Raw genomic sequence first — 25,882 nt, forward strand, 5'->3', positions numbered from 1 at the left:
CTTGGTTTGTTTCTTTTTCTTTACTTTCTTCTGCTTCCGACTGCTCTGCTTCAAGGTGGCAAGCATGCTCGAGAGATGTTCTATATCCTACAGACAGCTTGTGGGCAGAACTGTTCAACAGAAGGTACCTTCAGCGCAAACGCATTTGCTACAGTAAACTTTCTAAGCTGCTGTCTTTTCTGTTGTTATTTTTTCTTCTTAATATATGAAAAGAGCTCTCTGAAGCCAACTGTACTTGAATCTTTCCTAGCTTCCTGGGAGACGCCACATGGACTTTGTTCATCCGTTTGTCAGCAGTTTGCATATTCATGCCTAATTGCAATCTTTCTTTGCAATCATCAGGGTTTTTATTCTGCCAAATAGCAATTTAAAGAGTTTGTAGTAGGTTTTACAAATCATTTCACAGAAGTTACCAAGCTGTAAATATTGTCGCTACACTGTAAAATATTATTATTAGCCCATTTTGCAGATTACTGTAGTTGATTCTGTGCCGTGTTGTCTGCAAAAGACGTCCAGAAACTGTAACTGGTTTGAGATATAAATACAGTACTGAATATCCTGAGTACTGCAAGCCATGTGGACTGTATCTCTGCAATTTTACATTTTCATTTGCTTCCAGTTGGTTTCTAGATCCAACTGGAAAGTGCTAATCCTTTTTAAAATCCTTAAAATGTCATTTTAAGCCTGAAGTGGTCTGTGCTGAAGACAGCTTAGGAGAGGGGTCTTAGCTTTTTGCAGCCCACAGAGACAAAGTAATACAAAAGGCAAACCCACAAAACAGTTGCTGAAGGGTTGTGGCAACACACAAAATGCCTGTGTACATTTTCTCAGAAAGAGAGAAGACAAATACAGATAAGGGTTAGAGAGAAAACAGACGGGGAACAGTGAAAAGGGTAGCAAAAAACAGAAGAATTAAAAATGTAGGAAAGGAAAATGAGCAGTAAATAAACACATGTGGGGTTGAGTAAAAGCAGAGAAAGGGAGGGCAGGTAAAGAGAGGATGAGAAGGAAAACAGACAGAGAAAAAACATTTTCACACACAGGCGTTAATGGGGTGATTTTTCCATCCATTTATGTGAGGGTTTGGAGTCTCTGCCATTTTTTTTTTTTTTAATAAATGCCTGGAAAATGGCTGAGTACCCTCTCAGTATTCTGTAGCTCTGAGGAAGGGAATGCCCTTGGAAGGGAATGTTTTTCAAATTTTGTAGGAATTACAGTATGTCTTATTAGTCACCATGCTGATATTTGGCAGAAAGGCAACTTCAATATATTTTGACTTATCTTAAAACTATTTAAAAAAACAACAAAACTAAATCGATCCAATTAGCCCATTTATACCTGTATTAGTAATTAGATAAATGGGCCAACTGAATCATTTTAGGGTTTTTATGGTTTTAAGCTAAGTCAAAATATATTTTAAGTTGAGCTGTCGCCTGCTTTAGAGAGAGAGAATATTAGACCAAAACTGTTGTTTAGTTTACATACTTTTGTCACTTAGAGATAGTTATTCTTAGCTATTAGTGGTCAGGGAAGTTTATACAGTCAGCCCTCTGTATCCACAGATTCCTTATGCATGGATTCAACCATCCAGTTTGTGTGTGTGTGTGTGTGTGTGTGTGTGTGTGTATTCCAAGAAGCAAACTTGTCATTTTATATAAGGGGCACCATTTAATGAGACTTGAGCATCCACTGATTTGGTTATTCATGGGAGGGGGGTGTCCTGGCACTACACCCTAGCAGATACCAAGGGCCCACTGGTATCCACTGGTTTCAATCAGGGTTTTATTTCAATTTTTAAAAAATCTTAACAGAAGAGAATGAATGTGCAAAACTAGAATATGCTTTTATGCTAAAAGTTCTGTGCTTCACAGATATTTAAAAATGTATCCATTCTGAAGGAGTTTGCATATCCCTAAACTTTGCTGACTGCAGTGGAGCTCAAGGAGTCCTGCAATCTGTTTAGGTCTGCAGCTGACACTGCAAAATAAACTCCTTTTGTGAATGCATGCTGATTCACAGGCACAACCAGGTGACTCGCCACTTGATCACTGATGAATAAGGTTAGAAAGAGCTAAGCAAGGAAAAGAAAGTCACAGATGAGGGCTCCAAACCATAGTAGGGAGGCCGCATGAAATAAAGGACAGGACTCCTAGGCACTTGTTTGTGTAGAAGAAGGATTTTCTGCAAGCAAACCAAAAAAGTTTTGTTTGTGTCCCCACACCATTTACCTCATCAGTACAGAAGCTACCTGCTGGGGATGCTTTAGCTGGAGATCCTGCATTGAGCAGGGGATTGTACTCAGTGGTCCATAAGGCCCCTTCCAACATATACATGAAACAACAATAAAAAAACTGTGATTCTATGATTCTACATAAATAAAGGTAAAGGGTTGTCAAAGTTGTCAAGTCGTGTCCAACTGTAGGAGGCAGTTCCTAGCCAATGTTGTCAAAGACTACTCTGTGATCATGTGGCCAGCATGACTGCACAGAACGCTGTTACCTTCCCACTGATGCAGTATCTATTTATCTTCTTGCACTTTTACATGCTTTTGAACTGTTAGGTTTGCATGCACATTCATAAAACAGTGCCTGCCCTCACCAAACCTGGTCTTGATGCATTTGCATAAATGATTGCATCAATATTCATTTTATTCCTGTTTTACTGATGTGCATAGCAGAACATAGTGAAAAGCAATTTATTGTTACTGAGTTGAATGAGGTTACTTTTGTTTAGTGTTTTACCTATGCTTATGATAACATACACATATCAGTAAAACAGCACACAAAGAGAATCGTAATGCAATCATGTGTAGGCTTAAATGTAAGAAGCAACTTTCAAAAGTTGCTTCTTCATTTATTGTGTTTTGGAAATGTACATTTGTATATAGCAGTGGTACAATGGAGAGGGAACTCAGAAGGGTGTGGGCCCAGGCCCCTTTTCAGAGCAGGAATGATTACTTTTTCCGCCTCGGTTATTTATCTGTACCTGAGTCACTGATGGACCCTTCCTGCTCTGACAAGCAAATGAAGTGATAACAAGGCTTTCAAATTTTTCCTGAGGTTTTTGTGACATTTGGCATAGAGCAAAGATGGGTAAATTGCAATCCCTGCAAAATAGCATAAAATAAATGAAATGAAATCTCATTTCTGCCTGGTGCATGCAGCCAAAAAAGTCACTCCCAATTTCTAATTTTTTAAAAATAAAAAACTACTTTAAACTCTGACAAGAGGGTTACATTTGAATGGCAATTTTTTCAACACCCACCCATCCTTCTGGGGAAATAATTTGCTCTCTAGGGAACTAATTTTTTTCCTTGGGTTGGGGGCATTTTAGCAACTAAACTGCACTAAAATTTAGGGTTGAGCTTCAGATATTATCCACCTCACAGCCTAGTTGAATGAGGACACTTAGGAAGCACAAACATGCTCCTTTGTTCTGTGCTTTGATGGAGTCCTTCCTTTATACTAGCTGTTACAATGGTAACATTTCTTTATACAATTGCTTGCATTTATAATTACAGTAAAAACAAATGGTTGCATTTCACTGAGGATCTTTTGTTAAAACCTCTGTGTGTTTTACCAACAGAACCTATGCAACCAAAAGTAATCACCACTGAGTTCAGAAGAGTTGTTTCTCACCCATATATAGATCATAGACAGCAGCCATGCCCATCAACTTAACTGTGAAATCTTGTTTGTAGTTTTTGTGTTCATTTTGAATGTCTGTTTTATGACAAATTAATGGATTGGAGTGCTAATTCCATTGCATATCAATGAAAGGAGGAAAAGAAAATTAGATCAGATCAGATTACATTAGATTAAATTGATAGTTTTGTGCATTTCAGAATTGATTCCTATACTGGGAGTGAGAATCATGCAACCCTACAGGTACTATGGGACTGTAACTCCCAGTATTCTTAACCTTTGGTTATGCTGTCTGAAACAATTAAATTTTGAGGGACACAGCATTCCTATCTATGAATGATACCATTAAAATGAATACTTTTTAATGCAGATGCAACTGGGGACATAAAGAAATGGAAAACTGTGTCAAAATATGCATGTTCCTATTCCAAAATTAATTTATTCATTCTCTCAGTTGAAACAGAGTCCAAGGGCAGTTGAAAACAGGGTTGGATGAACCAACAGCATAATAAAAAGGGAACCAGTGACATTTATTTGTGATGCAGTTGGCCAACATTGGTATACACTTGTAAAATTGTTCTTTCTTTGCTTTGCAAACAATAATTCTTTTTCATTCACTGTTTTTAGCTTTCTGCTACTTCTTAAGAGAAGTCTTTTTTCAATTTTTAAAAATCGTTTAATTCTTCATTGCATTTAGCATTCTTTTGGAAATCCTTAACAGAAGAGAGATTATTCTGAGAAGCAGCTAGTTACCTCCAGTTGCAGCCAGAATAGAGGGAAAAGAAAACCTCAGAGGAAAAAAGAAGTGATCGATTACATGGTGTATTTTTAAAACCTTTCAAATGTTAATTGTCTCACTTTACATTCATTTAAACTCCCATTGCTTAACATTAAGTCTAAACACAAGAGTAAGTGATCAAATAAACTGATAAAAAAAGTAAGTCCTTTCTCAATTTCACTTTGAATCTGTGGACAGTAGGAAGCAAGGTGATAACAGGAACTTTGTGTCATGACTTGTTTTTTGCTTATCTCTCTTAAAAAGCTCTTCACCTGCATCCGCACTGCAGAGATAATCCAGTTTGACAAAACATTAACTGCATGGCTCCGTACTATGGAAATCTGAGAACTATAGTTTGTTATGGCAGCAGAACTGTCTGTCAGAGAAGGCTAAATATCTCACAAAACTACAGTTCCTATAATTCCATAGCATTGAGTCATGGCAGTTAAAATGGTGTCAAACTGGATTTTTTCTGCAGTGCAGTTGCAGGTGAAGAGGTTTTTTAAGAGAGATAAGAAAAAACCAAGTCATGTCCCTTTAGTTCCCAAACCTGATCCCTCATCATTTATTCCTCAGCTGTGTACAGAATAATGATGAGCTGGTAATCCCAGCTGTAACTTCCAGTGGTTAGATGAGGCAAGGCTCCAAGACTTGGGCTTGTTTGTCTTCTTGGGTTTTATCAAGGCCAAAAGGGAACAATCTTTCATTGGATTTGGTGTCTTGGTATCTCTGGGACCCTCAAATTTCTTCACCTGAGTTTAGAAGAGTTTAGGAATGAAAAGATTACCAGGACATGCTAAAGGGCTCATCTGTCCAGGGCCTAAATTACTGGCTCCCAAACCAGCACAAAAATGAGTCAAATTTGCACTTGGATATTTTGGTCACAGTTTCTACAATTTGTAAAAAATGTCTTTGAGGAAAAATATAAGTCTTTTTTCTTTTGTGAAGCAAAGCATAAATACACACAGCAAGCGCTGGGTGACTGACTGATTAATCAGAAAGAATCAAACAACCTGTTTGGTCTTTCTCTTTTGTTTTTTGTTTTTTAATAAAATCCATGCATCAAGGCAGTAGCTATTACACTAGAGTTATCCAATTTATGGAAAAATCATTCTTGCAAATACAAAAACTCTCAACAGTAAGGGGAAAGAAAATCAGAAAGTGACCATAAGGCCTAAATGAGATGAAACCATCTTGAAGAAAACAGTTTGCTCAGACATAGAAAATTGTATCAGGACGTAGTGATTTTGAGTTAAGTTAAACCAGTCTGAGTCATGTTCCAAAACACTTTGACATGATTTACTGATAAGGTAGAAGCATAAAGTTTGAAGAGACTTTGGGGACCAAGGCACTTTCAACAGATGGCCATCCAGCCTCTGTTTAAAAACCTCCAAACAAGGAGACTCCACTACAGTCCGAAGGAGCATATTCCATTGTCAAAAAGCTTTTACCATCAAGACATTCTTCCTAATATTGAGGTGGAATTTCTTTTCCTATAGTTTAATAATAATAATAATAATAATAATAATAATAAATGTTTATTTATTAACTGCTTTTCCAACGATCAAAGCGGTGTACATGTCATTAGCCAAGCAATAAAAAAGATTGAAAATCTACATCATAAGTAGATTTGACTCCATTGCTCCATGTCCTAGTTTCTGGAGCAGCTGAAAACAAGCTTGCTCCATCCTCAGTGTGTGACACTCTTCAAATATTTAAACATGGCTATCTTGTCACCCCGTAAGGCTATCTTGTCTTCTGCAAACTGAACATACCCAGCTCCCTGAAGTGTACCACATAGAGCATGGTTTCCAGACCTTTCACCATTTTGCTTGCCCTCCTCTGGACATGCTCAGCTTGTCAACATGCTTTTTGAATTGTGGTGCCCAGAACTGGACACAGTATTTCAGATGAGATCTGACCAAAGCAGAATGGCAGTATTACTTCTCCTGATCTAAACACTATACACCTACTGATGCAGCCTAGAATTGCATTGGGTTTTTTAGCTGCTGCATCACACTGTTGACTCATGTTCAATTTGTGAGCTACTATGGCTCCCAGATCCCTTTCACAGGTATGATTGTCAAGCCAGATGTCACCCATCCTATATCTGTTTTTCCTGCTTACATGTAGTACTGTACATTACATTACTCCCCATTGACATTGATTTTGTTAGTTCTGGCCTAACTCTCTAATCTGTTATGGTCATTTTGATTTCTGATCCTGGTAACAGCTGGAACACCAAAATAACAAAGGACAAGCCAGAGCCCACCTAGAACAGTATTGTTACAGGCTGTGTTCAGTCTACCATCAGATTAATGAATCTTAAAAGGTTAAAACAATATCTTTCGGCACCAACAGTAAATACCTCACCAATGATGAAAAAAATTGCATTCATGGAAACAAGAAAGGCAAGGATTTACTTCAGTAAAGGAAACTAATGTATAAGAACATAGCCACTGAACTCAACCAGAAGAGTCTTTGATATACAAAAGGAGGATTCACTTAAGCAGTGTGGAGGCTGGCAGACAGGAGGTTATATTGGTCTCCACTGAAGTGTTTAGACAAATACTGGGTTTAGTGGATGCTTATCTATTTTTATAAGCAAAAGAAGGGCCATTTCTGAAGGCATCAGCTGGACTAGCTTTTCCTTTTAATTTCTTCTAACTTTTTAAAGACAAAGTTTTCTTCAGAAGTGTGGCCTGATAAGGTTACAATTTTCCGATTGCTCATTAAGATGGCTACAAAGGAACTTAAATTAAAAGTTAGTGCTGCCCCCTCCCCTGCCAGCCCTTCCTGGTTATCACTATAAAACATTCACTTCAGAAAAAAGGGCCGACTGTCCCAAGGCTAGTGTTCTTTTATCATGATTTTTTTTCCATGGGGGAAAAATCTGCAAATCTTGTCTTCAAAAAGATGCCCCCCAAACCAATCTAGAGATAACCTATCTTCTCTCTCTCTCTCTTTGTTTTGGAAGTGCAGGAAGGGTTTTCTTCTAAAAAATAATGAAAAGCATAAAATCCAATAGAAATGTTTTGATACCTTGGTATCTCCATAACTTTAATTAAATGTCAAGAACAATTATGCATTCACTTATAATTTAATGAGTATTTAAGTGAGTGTATATGACATCTAAAATATGATCAGTGATTCAGACATGCATACTAGTGTAGGGAACGTGTACATGCGTTTGAAATGAAACCAAATTGTAATCAAGTACAACATGCTATTAGGGCAGGATTGGAGAACAGGTACCTCTCCAGATGATGTTGAACTCCAGTGCCCATCCAAACTGGCCAGTGGTGAGTCTTGATGGGAGCAAGAGTTTGTCAGATCTGCAAGGCCAGAGGTTCTCCATCTTTGGATTAGGAAGTGAGACGAATCCATAGGAAAAGTGTCCTGTACTAGGCAGCAACTTTCTAGAAATTTAGAGGGACACAGCAGTGGAACATTGTTATGAATGTTAGAGGCCCAGTCTTAAACCCTAGCATACTAGCTTGAAATAACTCAAGTGTGGTTTATACAATCAGCCCTCCGTATCCACAGATTTTTTTTTACTACAGATTCAAACATCCATGGTGGCTTGAAAATATTTTCTAAAATATATAAATTCCAAAATGAAAACTTTGATTTTGCCATTTTATATATGGGACACTATTTTACTATCCACTGTATTTAATGAGACTTGAACATCCAGAGATTTTGGTATCCACCGGGGGGGGGGGGGATCCTGGAACCAAAGCCCAGTGGATACCAGGGGCCTGCTATGTACAGTGGAACAAGATGGTTGACTTCCAAGCTGTTAAAATACGAGGGAAGATACCCCCCTCCAGTATGTTGCACTCACCCCAAAATTCTTGCCACATACCCAAAAAAGTAACTTGAAATAGTAGTAGTAGTAGTAGTAGTAGTAGTAATTTCTATTCTGCCTTTTACCCAAATTGTGACTCAAAATGGCTTACAAAGAAACATTATTGATAATCTGCAAGATATAAAAGCTGAATTAAACAACCAGACAAAATTAAAACTGGGGTATAATTTTTATCATTAAAAAACATCCACACAGCCACATGAGCACAACAGTTTGCGATATCCAACATATTGTGTAAGGTGGGCTTTATATCATCACTCCTCAAATGTCTGTCAGAATAGAAAATTTGCTTCTCTACGAAATGAACAGAAAGAGGGTGCCAGTCTAACTTCTCTGGGAAGGAAGTTCTAGAGCCTGAGGCAGCCACCAAGAAAGACTTGTCCTCTGTTCCCACCAGATACACCTGTGAGGGAGGTGGGACAGACAAAAGGGCCTCCCCAGAAGATCTCAGAGTACAGAAGGTTCATAAGAGAGTATATGGTCCTTCAAGTAACTGGAACCTGAGCTACATAGGAATCTAAAGGTTAAAACCAGCACTTTGATTGTGCCCAGAAACAGACCAGTAACCAATGGAGCTGCTTCAACAGAGGAGTTGTATTCCTCCTCCAGCTAGCACCTGTTAGTAATCTGGCTGCAGCTCTTTGGAGCACTTGAATTTTCTGAACACTGTTCGAAGGCCACCCCACATAGAGCAGTTGATAGTAATCCAACTGGGATGTTACTGCGGCTATTGTCACCCTGGCTAGATGTAACATCTCAAGGAATGGGCACAGCTGGCACACAAGATTTAACTATACAAATGCCCTCCTAGCCACTGCTGAAACCTGGGATACCAGGCTCAGAGTTGAATCCAAGACAGAGGTGACATGAGAGCCATCTAAATGAATCTCATTTTGGGGGAAAGGGGGGATATAAATCCCATAAATGAATAAATCTTTAAATATCTGAAGGGGCTTCATGTAGAAGATGGAATGATCTTGTTTTCTGCTGCTTCAGAGACTAGAATATAAATCATTAGATTCAAATTTGAAGAAAAGAAGTTCTACCTATGCATTAGGAAGACATTTGGTTTTTGTTTAGTTTTTTACTGTAAGAACTCTTCGACTGGAGTGTGTAGCCTCAGAGAGTGGTGGACTCTCCATCTTTGGAAGTCTTTGATAGAGATTGAATGGGTGTCTCTCAGGAGTGCTTTAGTTGTGTATTCCTGCGTGGCAGGGGGTTAGACTATATGGCCTTGTGGTCCCTTCCAGTTCTAAGGTTCTATGATTCTAAGACCTACTTCTCCCTCTCTCTTTTTTCCATGCCATTGTGTTAAACATGCAAATATATTTACATATTAAAATAGTGGCATAAATAACAGTGTTAAAATAAGAGGATCCCTTTTCTTTCATTGGCCCCTGCCCGCAGAATGGCTTGAAAAGCAAGAAAGCCTTTTTCCAGAAAGCACAAGCATTTGAGTGAATTGCTGGAAGGGACTGGAGAGTCAAGGGTGAACTTAATAAATGGATTAAAACATCCCTCTGTCTTTCTATGGACTCATTTAGAGAGACAGGAGACTGTCTCAGAAGCTTTGTGAGCAACCCTAGCGTCCCATTTGCTGTGGGAACTAGAGAGCTCATCCTGCAGTTTGCGACATCATTCATTAATCTACTTTGCAGCTAGTTAAAACAGAAGCTTTGCTCTAAACTGCAATACAATGGATTTATTTCATTGGAAGGCAAAGGGGACAAGCAAGCAATGGCAGTTCCTCTTTTGATCCCTTGTGCTTCTGAACATAATGACCAATTTGCTTAGTTACAGGTTATTTACAGCTTGCTCTTACCATAAAGGAAGCCTCTCCCGTCCCGTCCCCCCACATATATACTTTCATGCCAGATCTTTATCTTAATAAAAGATAATTGGGGAAAACTAGAAAAAGTTGTATTTAGCAAAGGTACAGAAAGGTAGAAAGCTTAACGGAGGCAGCAGGGAGCTTGTGTTAAAATGGTAAATAGAAGTAGTAGTTTCCCGCCAATTTAAATATAAATGGGTTTTTTAAAAAAATAACAAATAATTTGCTTCCAACTGTGATTAAAATGCCAAACTATTGGAACTCTATTGCCCAGTATTTAGTACTAGGAATATTCCATTCATTATGAAGGGTGAAATGTGGATGGGGAGGGAGGGCTTGTATATTTGGAAGGTTGGCTGGATTCTGTGCATGTTCACTGAGTTCTGCACAAAGCAATACATTGGACCACATGTGAGAAAACTGCTGTTGATGGCCAGACTAATATCAAAGTTGTATTACAAGATTTGCCCTCAAAAGTTAGTTCATCAGTTTATCCTCCTTTGGGAGGGGCAATAAACATGGACCTAAATCTAGTTGTTAGTCACAACTAGAGTAGATCCAGTGAATAGATGGAACTCCCAATCAGCTTTCTGTATCAACGGATTTCTTATCCACAGATTCAACCATCCATGTCTTGAAAATATTTCTAAAAATATAAATTCCAAAAAGCAAATCTTGCTTTTACCATTTTATATAAGGTACGCCATTTTACTGCACCATTGTATTGAATGTTATTTGAGCATCCAAGGATTTTGGTATCCACAGGGAGCTCCTAAAATCAAACCCCAAAGGATACCAAGAGCCCACTGTATTGATATTCCACATTTCCTTTGTTTCATTGAGCCTGATCTAGTTAGGACTAGCAGTAGGCATTAAAAGAGTGATTCCCAAATGCTGGTTCTCCAGGTGTATTGGATTTTTGATCCCAGAATCCCAGACTGCTAGCCGAGATGACTGAAGCGTCTGGGAACAGAAGTACAAAACATCTGGAGGACTAGAGTTTAGCAAACACTGCATTAAAATATAAATAATAATAATAAAATAAAACTTTTATTTGTATCCGGCTTTTCTGTGATGAGACAATCAAAGCGGCTCACAACACATTAAAATCCACATTTACAAAATTATGTTCCAAATTCCCCCCCCTTAAAACAGGATTAAACATGTTACAATTAAAATATCTATTAAAAATAGTTGATTTTGCCCTTTTATATAAGGAGCACCATTTTACTATGCCATTGTAATTAATGGGGCTTGAGCATACATAGATTTTGGTATCCACAGGAGATGCTAGAACCAAACCTCAGCAGATAACAAGGGCCCACTGTATAACATATCTAGAGTACAGAACATGTTTTTCAAACACAAGGCATCACACTCAATCCTTGCCTATCTAGATAAAATGGATCAGGTGGTGGGGTGATGTGAAAGAGACTGGACAGCCACTACTACTCAGAAAATTCAGTGTTGGTCTTGTCGGACAGATATGGCTGCCCTGACCTGAAACAGTTTAATTGAAGTAGTCACAATGCTTTCCGAACTGTTGGAGCAGCCTGGGTGGTTCCTGTTGAATTCTTCAAAAGTGACACAGAAGTGACACTCAAATCTTTCTCTCAAATGAATATCTAATGAAGGGGGGAATTGCTTGTTTGTACTAACGAGGGCATAAGTCTCTGTAGGTTAATAGCCTTGTAAAGCCTTTTTAAGAAATCAATTACGCTTCGCATGGATGCATTGCTGAATCTTTTGTCTGCAGTATGAGTTGTTATTTCCTCCTTTCTCCCTCTCCTATCTTCCTTTATGACATCTGTTTTACAATATATAAATGATGCTTGAAAGGGGGGGAAATTAGCTTAGAACAAAGATTGCTCCATGTGTGCAATGCATGTGATGTGCAGCGTTGCTGTGTAAATTACCATGCCCCAGATCTGTAGATGTTATTTTTTTCAGTGAAACACCTTTCAGAGATTTAATTGTACCTTCTGTTGTAACAACAATTAGGGGGGAATTTCGAGAGCTCTTTCGACGCAGACAAAGGTGTGGGGACTATTGTCATCGCGAAGCCCCTTGATGCTGAGCAGAGGTCGGTGTACAACATGACTGTGGAAGTCACCGATGGAACAAATGTGGCAAGCACTCAGGTAGCACAAAGTCATGATATGTACCTCTTTTCTTGTCCAAAAGAATGCCAATTCACATGTGATATGTTTAGGTTGTGTAGCTAAGGCCTGGATTTGAGTGTTATGAGAGGCCCATTGAGAAATCACTTACAATGAGCCAATAATGGTATTTAATTGCCTTCATACATGATGCTGGCAACTGAGTAAGGGACTAAGTCCAGTTGTTGCCCCTATGATGCCCCTGTGTGCTGCCCACACATACCATGGTACGTTAGAAGTGATGATCATGATGTGAAAAAGAAACATGAGAGAATACTTTACACAGCTTTAAACTCAGATTGTAGTCATAAAATAGTGCTTTTGACAATGCTTATCACATGACATTGACTCCAACCCATAGCTTCTGTGTATGCCAAGTGTGGTTACAGTGTCCTTCTTCATTGCTGAGGAAAATCAGTCAATAAGCTACCAGTTGCACTGCAGTGCCATTAAACCTCATGTGCAAAATGCCACTGCTGCAGCAATTGCAAAATTGCCAGTCACATGGTGTCACAGACTCGATACAGATGGGCAAAAAGCGTCTTCCTGCAGGTGGGGTGAGGGCTGAGCATCCCCATGCTCAAAGCCCTCCCTGCACTGCCCGGGTGCCACCTTGGTGCATAGCCATTCAGATGGCGTGCGCAATGATGACATCCCTTTGGCGCAGCGCCTAAATGACACTGCGTCAAAGGGGCATGATCAAGCTACAGCTATGGTGCCTCTTCACAGGCACAAAAAGGAGCCGGAAAAACCAGCTCATTTTTGTGCTCTGCGGTGATCGGATGAGTGCCACAGCTTGCATTTGCTGTGGCACCAATCAGGGGCAGAAAGGGATGGCATCTCGCCATCCCTTCCTGCCCATTTGTATAGGGTCACAGGCTCCTCATCTCGCACTGTCCTTCTCCCCCATGCTATTCCCAATTAGCCTGATTCCTTTAAAAAAAGTATTCATTTTTTTCTTTTTAAAATTTAAATTGCTTCACCAGCACTTCAGAATAATGTTTTAAAAGAGGAAAAAATGAAATGAAACAAAACAAAAGGCATGTTGGGTGGGGCATAGAGCAGGGAGGTATATTAAGAGGGAGTCACGAAGAGAGCATGATGGCAGCAGCAGCTACCCCAGTTGCACTGTTGAGCGTCATTTTGCTTTGGGAGTGTTGAGAAGGAGTTCAAGGTTTGAGGGCCACATGCAACCCTTAGACCAGGGGTAGGCAACCTTTTTGAGCCGGGGGCCGGGTTGCTGTCCCTCAGACAACTGGGGGTCCGAAGCCAAAAAATAAATAATTAAATAATTTTTTAAAAAATCAAATAAATAAATAAACCGGGACAAATGTAGGACAAAATTTTCAAATGGAGGACACTTTTTATATAAAAATGGAGGACACGCAAAAAAATTTGCTGATTTTTTAAAAAATGTTAAGATAAATGCATGTTTCTGAAGCTTCTATAGACAATTTCCCCACCATGCCCCTCGCGTGAGAGGCCAAAGGCCCTGGCGGCAATCGGCGGCAGGACCAGGCTGGGGCCGGTCCCAAGGCCTCGCCGGGCCACATCCGGGCCGCAGGTTGCTTACCCCTGCCTTAGACTGAATTTTCCCCACCCCTGCTTTGTGTCTTACTTAAATGCTGATCTACAAGTTTCTTGGGAAGTGGCTGGGAATGCTCATTTATTCATTCTCTGTTGCAAAATTCTTCAATAAACAATTTTTTAAAAAAATCTTTATACGCATGTGCACGCGCACACACACAAACACACACATAGCTTTAGTATATTCGATTATCTATACTGCCTATTTTGTTTTATTTTGCATTATGTTTGTGTGTGGGCTGTTTCCATTGTATTTTAATACTGGGTTTTAGTATTTTATATTATTTAAATACTGTATTTTAGTATTTTATATTATTTAAATACTGTACTGTATTTTAGTATTTTATATTGTGTAATGGTTATAAATGTTTCATTCTATAACTATTTGTAAAGTGCCATGTACATCATATAAACAGATGATGATGATGATGATGATGATGATGATGGTAATACATCATATAAATAAACAGTAACAATAACAATAGTATCAGGTATAGTTCACCTATTGTTCATCAACCCACTTGAGGTAATATCTTCTTGGTATATTACTGGGCAAATTCATGTCCATGAACGTGGGTTACAAGGATCAGGGAAATGTAGGCCTAAAGCGATGGAATGCAGAATCCTTTACATTGTACCACCAGCCTCCCTTTGCAGTGGAAAACAGCAGCTGGGATTCTCCAGACAATTTACCATGTGGATGGTTTCTCTTACCTATCATTTGTCAAGTGAAAGCCAATATGAATGTTAATACTATATGCTCTTTGGGTTGTGCCTTTATTTTTTTTTAAACAAAGAATATGTTGCTATGAAGAAGAAGCAACATTTATACCTATATTTTTCAAATCACCATATGCTAAGGATGAGGCTTTGCCCTTGAAAAGGATCAGAAATAGTCTCTTGACAGCCCTTAAAGGCCTCCTTCCCCATCACAGCGTGTTGCTGTTTGCCTTTTAGACCTAAAAACCACCTGCACTTCTAATAACATTTGCCAACAAAAGGGTGGGGGCATAATTCTGAAAGAAGTAGGTGGCCGTAAAAAATTACCCACTCAGTTAGTTTGCTTCTTTTAAAGCAGCACAATTAGAATTGTAGCACCAACTTCTGGAATGGAATTTCATTCCCTTCCATGCCACTTGTTCATCCTTGAATTTTATTTTATTTTATCTGCCTCCCCCCCCCCCCCAGATAGATAGTTGGAGGTAGTAAAATACATCATAAAAATGCCAGAGATATTTTGCTTCAGTAATGTGATCAGTGGTATGGATCTGTTGAACAGCTCTAGTTTCTTCAGTAACAACACTCTTGCCCATTTATTACAGTTTCTCCCCTTCCTAAAAAAACATTATGACTTCCTTTACCTCTCCCCAGCCTCTCCACATAGCACATTATTACCATAGTAAAGGGAACCAAATGTCTGTGATTTAAAATTCACACAGGGGTTATATTACACGTGTGTTAGCTTTGATGACAATTAACAAAAAAAACTAAAGAGTCTCTTAGAAGGCACTGAGCCCTCCTCTATAAATTCAAGGAGATGTCTAGGAAGCAGGGGTGGAGTGAGTAAGACATAGTATTTTTTTTTTAAAAAAAATTATTTAACTTGACTCTCAGTGTGAGGACTTTGATTATGTTATTTGGGACATTCAGCTGTTTTTGGTCATCATCCTTCATTTGTGGTAGGATGACCACTCCTGTTCTTGCTTTTCTGTCAGCAAAAATTCTGCCTTAATGTGGGCTTCCCTGTGATCTCAAGCAGGACAACAGCAGTGGCAAGGAAAATGTTGATTTACATGATTTATTTTCCAAGTGTGAATATGAAGGTGCTTGTCAGATTGATTAACTTCAACAAAGACTGAGCCAGGAGGACCTATGCCAACAAGGGGTTTTGTGTATTTTCTCTGCTCAGTTCTTTACAGCTCCAGGCCATGCAGTAATTTACAGAGGGCTGGATTTGTACATACCATTCTTCAAATATATGTGTGTGTGTGTGTGTGTGTGTGTGTGTGTGTGTGTTTGTGCACGCGCATGCATGCCTCAGGATGTTTTTACTTGTTCCTTCAGAAATGCTTCATTACTTTTTTTTTTGCTTGAATGTAACCCAGGGCTACAGTGGCTGTCACAGTAAACCATGTAACTCAAGGATTGTGTGCAAAATGATTGCCCCATTAAACTAAGTACTCTTTCACTCATTTCTTCCCACTCAGCTCAAAGGAGGCTGAGACTGAAAACTCCTGGTTGTGCTTTTGGTTAACAAGGGACCGTTTCACACTACATTGTGAGAGCACTATGATTCCACTCTAAGGGGCTATACCAATTGCCACTAAGGAGCAGCACATAGCCGCCATTTTCCTGACCAGATTGGGGCCACGGTAACCTCATGCCACAGCCCTGATCCAGCCGCTGGCAAGTGCAAAAAGCAACTGCAAAAAGCGGCTCCTTTTTGCACCCTCCAAGGAGTGCTATAGTCACAGTGGCATGGCTTGATGATGCCCCTTCAGTGCTGCATCATGTGGATGCATTGCTGGAGGTGTGTCATGATGGCACACACTGTCTGGACTGGCACGCACCATCATGGTGCCATTAGGCAGTGTTAGGGTGTCCAGTGTGAGGATGCTGTGCCCTGACTCTGTCCACAGGCTGGCACTTTCTATCGATCTGTATAGGGCCATAGTCCCATTGTTCCATGCTGTGGAATCCTGGGATTTGCAGTTTAGAGAGGGGCATTTAGAATTCTCAGCCAGAGAACTTAAGTATCTCACCAAACTACAAACCCCAGGATTACATAGGATGTTCCCGTGGGAGTTAAAGTGGAACTGTAGCATTATATGTGTGTACTGTAAAAGGACCCCAGAGTTTACTATGTCATCTGAATCTAGAACTGTAATCAACATAAGCTGTGGTTAGTTTTAGAAAGTTGACACAAGAAGCAATACAGTGGTGCCTCGGGTTACGAAATTAATTCGTTCCGCGGCCGCTTTCGTAACCTGAAAAGCCTTCGTAAGCCGAATTGCCATAGGCGCTAATGGGGAAAAGCCGCGATTCCGTGCAAAAAAGCCGAAAAAAGCACCAAAAGTTTTTTCGTAACCCGAAAAAACATTCGTAACCCGGAACAATGATTCCCTATGGGATTTTTTCGTATCCCGAAAATTTCGTAACCTGGGTATTTCGTATCCCGAGGTACCACTGTAGTTTGAAGTTGGCTTCTTTTAAAATCATCATAGTTAATGTTAACTAATGTTTGCCAATTCGGATGACATAAATGGATTAATTAAAAGCAGAAAGTTCTGAATGCCTGACATGAAAAAGAAGCAGAATATGCAGGTTATGGTGCAGATTAGGTAATAATAATAATAATAATTATTATTATTATTATTATTATTATTATTATTTGTATTTTCCCGCCTCTCCCAGATGGATCAAGGTGGGATCACAACCTGGTATAATATACAGTACAAAATGAAAACAGGGTATCACAAAGCGGCAGTGGAGCAAGGATGTTCTCATCCTATTCAAGTAGGTAGATCTGTGTCTTATATGAAATCGGGTGGATATGCTTGCCGGAAGAGCTCCGTCTTAACTTCCCCCCTGAAAGTTTCCATTCATTCATGATTCACTAGACCATAGTTCAGACTGTATTAAAAAAAACAAATGAATGCATTATGGACTTTTGAAAACAGAATGGTGCACATTTCTCTCCCCTATATCTGTTTGCTTGGATGGAGGAGTGGAGCAGTAGTTTTTTCAACATAATGAGACTCACCATTTTTATGGACATTTCAGAGATTCAGGCCAAGATTGGCTTGGATGAAAGTAAGGATGGGTAAATATGTTGCTTTGATTTCTCCCACATTCATGTTTTCTATCTGATTAATGAAGAAAACTGAAAGTTTGGTAAAGGTCAACAATCAAGCCAAACAAATCCCAGCCAGTTTGGACTTTAATCTGAGTAAGTAAAGTTTTAGGGTGTGTTTTTTTTTCGGAGGGGAATGCTGAAGTTTGCATCTTCTTTTGCAACAACATTGCTGTCTTCCCTCACCTCTGGGTACATCTACACTATAGAAAAAATGCAATTTGACACCACTTTAACTGCCGTGGGTCCATCCTACAGAATCTTAGGATTTGTAGTTTTGTGAGCCACTTTTTGGCAGAGATGACTAAAAACCTTGTAAAACTACAAATTCCAGATTCCACAGCATGGAGCTAGAGCACTTAAAGTGGTGTCAAACTGCATTATTTCTGCAGTTTAGATGCACTACCTGCCACTAAGCTGATATCTGAGCTGAACCCAACCAAACCTCCCACATCTCTGCTGCTCACAGTGCTGAAAGCAATATTAAACAAATAAGTCCTTTTCTCCCTCCCTCCCATCTCTTCCTCCAAAGGGCCCTGCTTAATTCAACTGCTTAAAAGGTTGCCCTACTACTACACCAAGCCCTGAACAAGCAATTAGCTAAGAGATTTCTTTTAGCTCCAAAGGTCAATGAAGCAGTTCTTGGCATGCATCCATTTTGCATTCGAATGCATTTAGGCCTCAACTGAAGGTATTCTTGATGGGCAACATCAGAAGCAGCTTTGAAAGCAGAATTGCCTGCCCTGGATTTTTATCTGCTTTGATTTAATTGTATTCCTTCCAGTCTTTTCAACCCAGATTCCCCCCTCCCCTATACAACATCTTTGCTAATGCTCTGAATTTTAGCCCAGAGGCAGCAAAGAACTCTTATTTGAAAATGTCTTAACTGTGAGAAATAAGAGGTGGAAGGAGAAGAGGAAACCATTTCTACTAAAGCAGTCTCTTAACTAAATAAAGTTGTTCTTGTCTAATTGTCACATAGAATCATAGAATCGTAGAGTTGGAAGAGACCACAAGGGTCATCCAGTCCAACCCCCTGCCATGCAAGAAATCCATAGCAAAGCATCCCCGACAGATGGCCATCCAGCCTCTGCTTAAAGTCCTCCAAAGAAGGAGACACCACTACACTCCGAGGGAGTTTGTTCCACTGTCGAACAGCCCTTACTATCAGGAAGTTCTTCCTAATGTTGAGGTGGAATCTCTTTTCCTGCAGCTTGCATCAATTGTTCCTAGTCCTGTTCTCTGGAGCAGAGGAAAACAAGCTTGTTCCCTCCTCGATGTGACACCCCTTCAAATATTTAAACAGGGCTATCATATCACCTCTTAATCTTCTTTTCTCCAGGCTAAACATCCCCAGCTCCCTGAGTCGTTCCTCATAGGGTATGGTTTCCAGACCCTTCACCATTTTTGTCGCCCTCCTTTGGACACGCTCCAGTTTCTCAATGTCCTTTTTGAATTGTGGTGCCCAGAACTGGACACAATATTCTAGGTGGGGCCTGACCAGAGCAGAATACAGTGGCACTATTACTTCTCTTGATCTAGACACTATACTTCTATTGATGCAGCCTAAAATAGCATTGGCCTTTTTAGCTGCCGCATCGCACTGTTGACTCATGTTCAACTTGTGGTCTACTTGGACTCCTAGATCCCTTTCACACGTAGTTTCATTCAGCCAGGTGTCCCCCATCCTATATCTGTGCATTTTATTTTTCTGCCCTAAGTGCAGTACCTTACATTTCTCCGTGTTGAATTTCTTTTTGTTAGCATTGGCCTAGTTTTCTAGTCTGTTCAGGTCATTTTGGATCTTGATCCTGTCCTCTGGGGTATTAGCTACTCCTCCTAATTTGGTGTCATATGCAAATTTGATAAGTATGCTCCCAATTCTGTCATCCAGGTCATTCATAAAGATGTTGAATATCACTGGGCCCAGGACAGAGCCCTGTGGGACCCCACTGGTCACTTCTCTCCAGGATGAAAAGGAGCCATTGTTGAGCACCCTTTGGGTTCGGCCGGTCAACCAGTTACGAATCCATGTAACAGTTACTTTGTCTAGCCCCCATTTTACAAGCTTGTTTGCAAGAATGTCATGGGAAACCTTGTCAAAGGCCTTACTGAAATCAAGATATACTATATCCACAGCATTCCCTTCATCTACCAAGCTGGTAATTTTATCAAAGAAAGAGATCAGATTTGTCTGGCATGACTTGTTTCTCTGAAACCCATGTTGACTTTTTGTGATTATGGCATTGCCTTCTAGATGGTCACAGACTCTCTTTTTAATGATCTGCTCCAGGATCTTTCCTGGGATTGATGTCAGACTAACTGGACGATAATTGTTGGGATCCTCTTTTTCCCCCTTTTTGAAGATGGGGACAACGTTTGCCCTCCGCCAGTCTGCTGGGATCTCTCCTGTTTTCCAGGAGTTTTCAAAGATTATTGCCAATGGCTCCGATATTACATTTGCCAGTTCTTTTAATACTCTTGGATGTAGTTCATCTGGTCCTGGAGACTTAAATTCATTTAGATTAATAAGGTATTCCTCTACTATCTCTTTATTTATTCAGTACTGAAATTTCCCTGTTCTGTCCTCTGCTCCATTATCCTCAGGTTGAGCACCCTTTTCCTTTTGTGAGAAGACTGAGGCAAAGAAGGTGTGGAGGAATTCTGCCTTTTCTCTGTCTTCTGTTAGCATTTTGCCATCTTCTCCACGCAGTGGCCCTACCGTTTCCTTCTTCTTCCTTTTGCTGCAGACATATCCAAAAAAGCCCTTTTTATTGTTCTTAACCTCTCTAGCAAGCCTGAGTTCATTCTGTGCTTTAGCTTTTCTGACTTTACCCCTACACATGCCTGCTATTTCTTTGAATTCCTTTTTTGTGATTTCCCCCTTTTTCCATTTCTTATACATGTTCCGTTTCAAACTCAGCTCAGTTGAAAGTTCATTAGTCATCCATCCTGGTTTCTTGAGACACCTCCCGTTTTTCTTTCTCACTGGAACTGTTTGAAATTGTGCCTTCAGTATCTCCCTTTTGAGAAAGTCCCATCCGTCCTGAACTCCTTTATCTTTTTGTATTTCTGACCATGGAATCGCCCTCAATACTTCTCTAAGTTTACTGAAATCCGCTCTCCTAAAGTCTAGGATGCGTGTCTGACTATGCCTGGCTTCTCCTTTCCACTGTATTACAAACTCCAGGAGAACATGGTCACTTCCACCTAATGATCCCACCACTTGCACCCCATTAACCAAGTCATCCTTGTTGGTTAGGATCAGATCTAAAATAACTGACCCCCTTGTTGCCTCTTCCACCTTTTGGACAATGAAATAGTCTTCCAGGCAAGTGAGGAATTTGCTAGACCTTGAAGATTTTGCTGAGTTTGACTTCCAGCAAATATCAGGATAGTTGAAGTCGCCCATCACTACTACATCTCTCTTTTCTGACTGTGTGGTCATCTGTTCTAGAAAGATATCATCCAATTCCTCAGTCTGACTTGGGGGTCTGTAGTAGACTTGCACAATAATGTTGTTTCCCTCCCCTTTAATTTTTATCCAGATGCTCTGCACCTGGCTTCCATGATTGATGTCCTGGATCTCTTCACTGGTGTAAATATCTCTGACATATAGTGCTATTCCTCCTCCTTTCTTGTTTGGCCTATTTCTCTTAAAAAGGTTATACCCCTCTATTTCCACATTCCAATCATGAGACTCATCCCACCAGGTTTCAGTGATGCCTATTATATCATATTTGCTTTGTTGTACTAGGAGTTTGAGTTCATCTTGCTTATTTCCCATGCTCTGTGCATTAGTGTAGAGACATCGCAGACCATGGTTCCCTTTTACTTGCTGCCTGTGCACGGTTTTTTGCCTCCCACTTTTGGGTCCTTGCACTTTTTTTCTTGTTTCCTTTATGTCAGTTTGACTATTTTCGCCATCCCTTTCGCCTTCCTTAATATTATCTCCCTTCCCCTCGGAACTCAGTTTAAAGCCCTCCTGATCAAGTTCTTGAGACTGTTGGCAAAAACATTTCTTCCCACTGGCGTGAGATACAACCCATCTGTTGCAAGAAGTCCCTCCTCATGGAACCGCATCCCATGATCGAAGAATCCAAATCCTTCTCGGCAGCACCATCTGCGAAGCCAGTTGTTCACATCCACTATTTTCCTCTCCCTTCCTGGACCATGCCCTTCAACTGGCAGAAGAGACGAGATGACAACCTGTACATCCATTCCTTTCAGCTTCCTACCAAGCGCCTCGTAATCCCTTTTGATGTTCTGAAGGCTGTGTCTTGCAGTATCATTAGTTCCCACATGGACCAAAAGGAAGGGGTATTGGTCAGTAGGCTTGACCAGTCTTGTCAGTCTCTCTGTCACATCACGGATCTTTGCACCTGGAAGACAACACATCTCTCGAGACATCTTGTCAGGCCTACAAATCACTGCTTCCGTACCCCTCAGCAAGGAGTCCCCCACTACGACCACACGCCTCCTCCGAGGCTTAGCAGCGACTGTTCCCTCGGGTGGGACACTCAGGCTCCCCTGCTCTGTCCCTGAAGTCTGTTCATGCTGCTCTTCTTCATCCTCCTTGATAAGGGAAAGAGCTTCGAATCGATTCTCTAGCTGCAAGCTCCCAGAACAATCCCTTCTTGGCTTACTTCTCTTTGTGACATTCCTCCAGCTGTCTTCCTCCTGTGTATGTGAAGTGACCTCCTGCACCCTAGCATCTTCCTCTGCGTGGTACTCATCCAAGATCGTTAGTTCTATTGTGTCCAGGAAATCCTCTTGTTCCCTAATATGCTGAAGTGTAGCTACTCTGGACTCCAGCTGCTGCACTTTCTCCTCCAAGAGTGCTACCAACTTGCACTTGGTGCATGTGAAGTTCTCCACTTCTGTAGGCAAGAAGAGAAAGATCCCACAAGAGTTGCAGGTGACTGCAGCCGATCCCTCGTTGTCCATACTGCAAAGTCTTTAGTAATGACTATAATAGTCAATCTACTGGGAATACTACTTTAAAGGAATGTCCTGGCTGCTATCGTATACTTAAAGGCAAGGTTCTGTTTCAATATCTGATTCTAACCTGATGCCACTTGAGTAGAGTTGTTGAGTTAAAGAAAAGTAAAATTCGGCGCGTGGCTCTGGAAGGTGCATCTGTCTCGCCAGCATGTGCCAGCATTTTTCAGAAGATGCCAGCCACAGATGCTGGTGAAACAACAGGAATAAACTCTTCCAGAACACCACCACATAGCTAAACCCACAAAGAACTATGGGTGCCGTCCATGAAAGCCTTTGATTTCACACAGATTTTCTTCATTGGCCAAAATACTGCAAGGGGACACAACATGTTGAGGGAAAATATTGCGTGTCCCTTAGAAACTATAGGTCAGAACTCACTGGTCTGAGCAACAAAATACCACAAACACTTTCTAGCCAAGAACTTGATGGAACACAAATATTAATAGTTATATTTCCCACCACTGCCACCACCCTCATTTCTCTTCTGTATCCATGCAAGAATAAATTCTGGCATCTTGTTAAAGCAGAAGTGACAGCATGGTGGTCCTTTCCCCTTCAGTTCTCCCTCCATCACTTTGAGAGCTGACTGTGGTAATAATAATCTGCAAGGGCAATGTGCCACTTGTATATCAATATTGTTTTGACAAATCAATGTCTGTCATGAATTAACTCACCAGAGAACTCTTTTAGTCTGCTAATGAACCAGAGCTAACATTTGGATCCAGGAACAAGGAGCTCTCTGTTAACTGTCAGGAGGTTGGTTTCTTGTTGATCTGTTCTAAGGATAAGTGGCAAAACCAGGGAAGGGGTCCTGAGGAGAGCTTTCAGAACACATGAATGAGACAATAGAAACATGTCAAAATTTGTGACCACTCTGCAGGCAAGAACAGGAGGAAGTGATGCAAACACAGAGGGAGTATTGGCTGGGGGATGGGTGAGAATTTGTTGGGATTTTATTTTGGTGTAAAATAAGTCATCATCCTCCAGACCCGAGCATAGACCCAAATGCAATTTGCAGCCAGAGATCTGCACATTTATGAGACTGTGAGACAATTGGTACTTAAAATGTGTCTGAACAGTTTTTAGTATGGATCTACACTGCATAGTTGCAGCCTTTTGATACAAAACTCTGTTGGCTCCATCTGACAGATCCTGGAAGCTGACGTTTACATGGTACTTAGAATTATATGTTCTAGTACCACTGAAGTAGAGAACTCTAAGTATCTCGCCAAATGCCAGGATTCCGTAGAATGTAGCCGTGACAGTTGAAGTAGTATTGGACTTCTCTAACCATGTAATATGGATTACAGTCTTGCAATATGCATTGTGCTTAGAGAAATGCATACACACTTTAATCAGTGGGAGAGTTCATATAGAAATGTGTACATTTGGAGAAGATGTACAAAATGTGCCATTTTGAGGTGAGGTCTAAAGAGAAGTACAACTTGCCTTGCAATAAAAAATAGCTCTTCAGAATCCAATACTGATCCAAAAAGAAACAAACATTGAGGTCAAAATTGGAGAAATTGTCAAGGTTGACATCTAGTGCTTTTACTCATCTGTAGTGGGTAAATTGCAATAATACTTAGATAAAGGCAGCAGCTTTGGGAAAGAAGTCAAAAACTTTGTGTAACCAGGCAAAGTAAAACATTGATCATCTGTAAATAAAGCATAGTTTAAATAAAATAAACCAACCTCCCCCCGTTTGTATAATAAATTTATACATTCTTAATGGATAGCTAACATTGATACGGTTGACACCCCCCTGCTCCCAGGTCACCCAGGTGTATTTACACTACAGACAGCTCCAAGAATGTACCTTTAAATACTTCTAATATTTTCCACTTCTGCTCAATTCATACATGCTGCCAAACACCCTGAAGCTATTTTTGTTAGCATTTCCTCAACCCAGCTCTCATAACTGAGGTTGGGTTTACATTTCCATGCCCCGAGGACAAAATGTTTCACAATTTAAGGATGTCTTCATTAGCCATGTCATCAGGGGATGTGTGTGAGTCCAGTCAGCTGGTATCCAAACCATTATGGCATGGATCCTCTGGACGTTATTGGAGTAGCTGACTTACAGCAACCCTATCATAAGGTTTACCTGAGAAAATTTAGTTGGAAGAGATTGCCCTTCTTTTCAGGCAGAAAGAGAATAACATACCCAAGATCACCCAGTGGATTTCTATAGCTGAGAGGGGATATGAGCCCTGGTTTCCCAAAGCCTAAAGCTGCTACCACACTGCAGAATTAATGTAGTTTGGCATAACTTTAACTGTTATAGCTCCATCTTATGGAATCTTGGGATTTGTAGCTTGTTGCAGCACCCGAACTATTGCACAAAGAAGGCTAAATGTCTCACAAAACTACAAATCCAGGATTCCATAGCATTGAACCATAGCACTTAAAGTGATGTCAAACTGCATTAATTCTGCAGTGTAGATGCTTCCCTCCAATTTCATGCTGCCTCATAGAATTAGGTTTACCCTAGTGCAAATGTCAACCCAAAATGGGACACACCTTCATTAATGGTCATTACACCTTTCTGACTGTTTTTATGTCTGACTGTTCTTTTTAGTGGTATTTTTTTTTTTTTTTTGGTTAATGTTGTTTGACAAGTGTAATGATAGTAGATGACATATTTAAAGCTGATTCTTAAAATATTTGAGTAGCAAAGCATCTGAAGTGAGCACATGCTGTTTTGGCTTTTTTCTGCAGATATAAAATGAATCTTGTCTATCTGATTCTCTCCCCCCTAGTCATCTCTCTTTCCTCCTGCCTCCCCCCCCCCCATTAAGGCTGTTCCCCGAAATTGAAAGTACATTCCTGGGGTTTTTTTGTTTTGTTTTTAAAGGAGCTATGGAACTTTAAAAAATTTAAGACCTTGCCATTTGAGACTGAGTTCCATAAATACTTAAGTTTTTAAAAAGCAACAAATCATAACCATTCTAAGATAGGTATGTGAGAATCTGTCAGCTGATTTTTATTATATTTAAAATCCCACCAACATGCTTACTCTCTCCAAGTTCCATTTCATGTTTGAGGCTTGTGTTTGTTTCTGAAATGAAAATTCATTATCTATTTTTTCCAATTGCATTCAGTTTCCTCATTAATTAAAAGCACATTTGTGCGCACATCTCAATTACACACAT

The 25,882-nt window shown here is 40.2% G+C and overlaps 1 protein-coding gene across 1 annotated transcript in view; it reads left to right on the forward strand.

The window, feature by feature from the left end:
* FAT3 (FAT atypical cadherin 3) overlaps nt 1-25,882 on the forward strand; it is a 643,096-nt gene that overhangs the window by 452,262 nt on the left and 164,952 nt on the right. Inside the window, 2 exon segments of the mRNA XM_042457261.1 lie at nt 56-124; nt 12,126-12,265. Coding sequence (XP_042313195.1) covers nt 56-124; nt 12,126-12,265 — 209 coding nt within the window.

Source organism: Sceloporus undulatus, chromosome 3 (assembly GCF_019175285.1).
Source record: "Sceloporus undulatus isolate JIND9_A2432 ecotype Alabama chromosome 3, SceUnd_v1.1, whole genome shotgun sequence".
NCBI lineage: Eukaryota > Metazoa > Chordata > Lepidosauria > Squamata > Phrynosomatidae > Sceloporus > Sceloporus undulatus.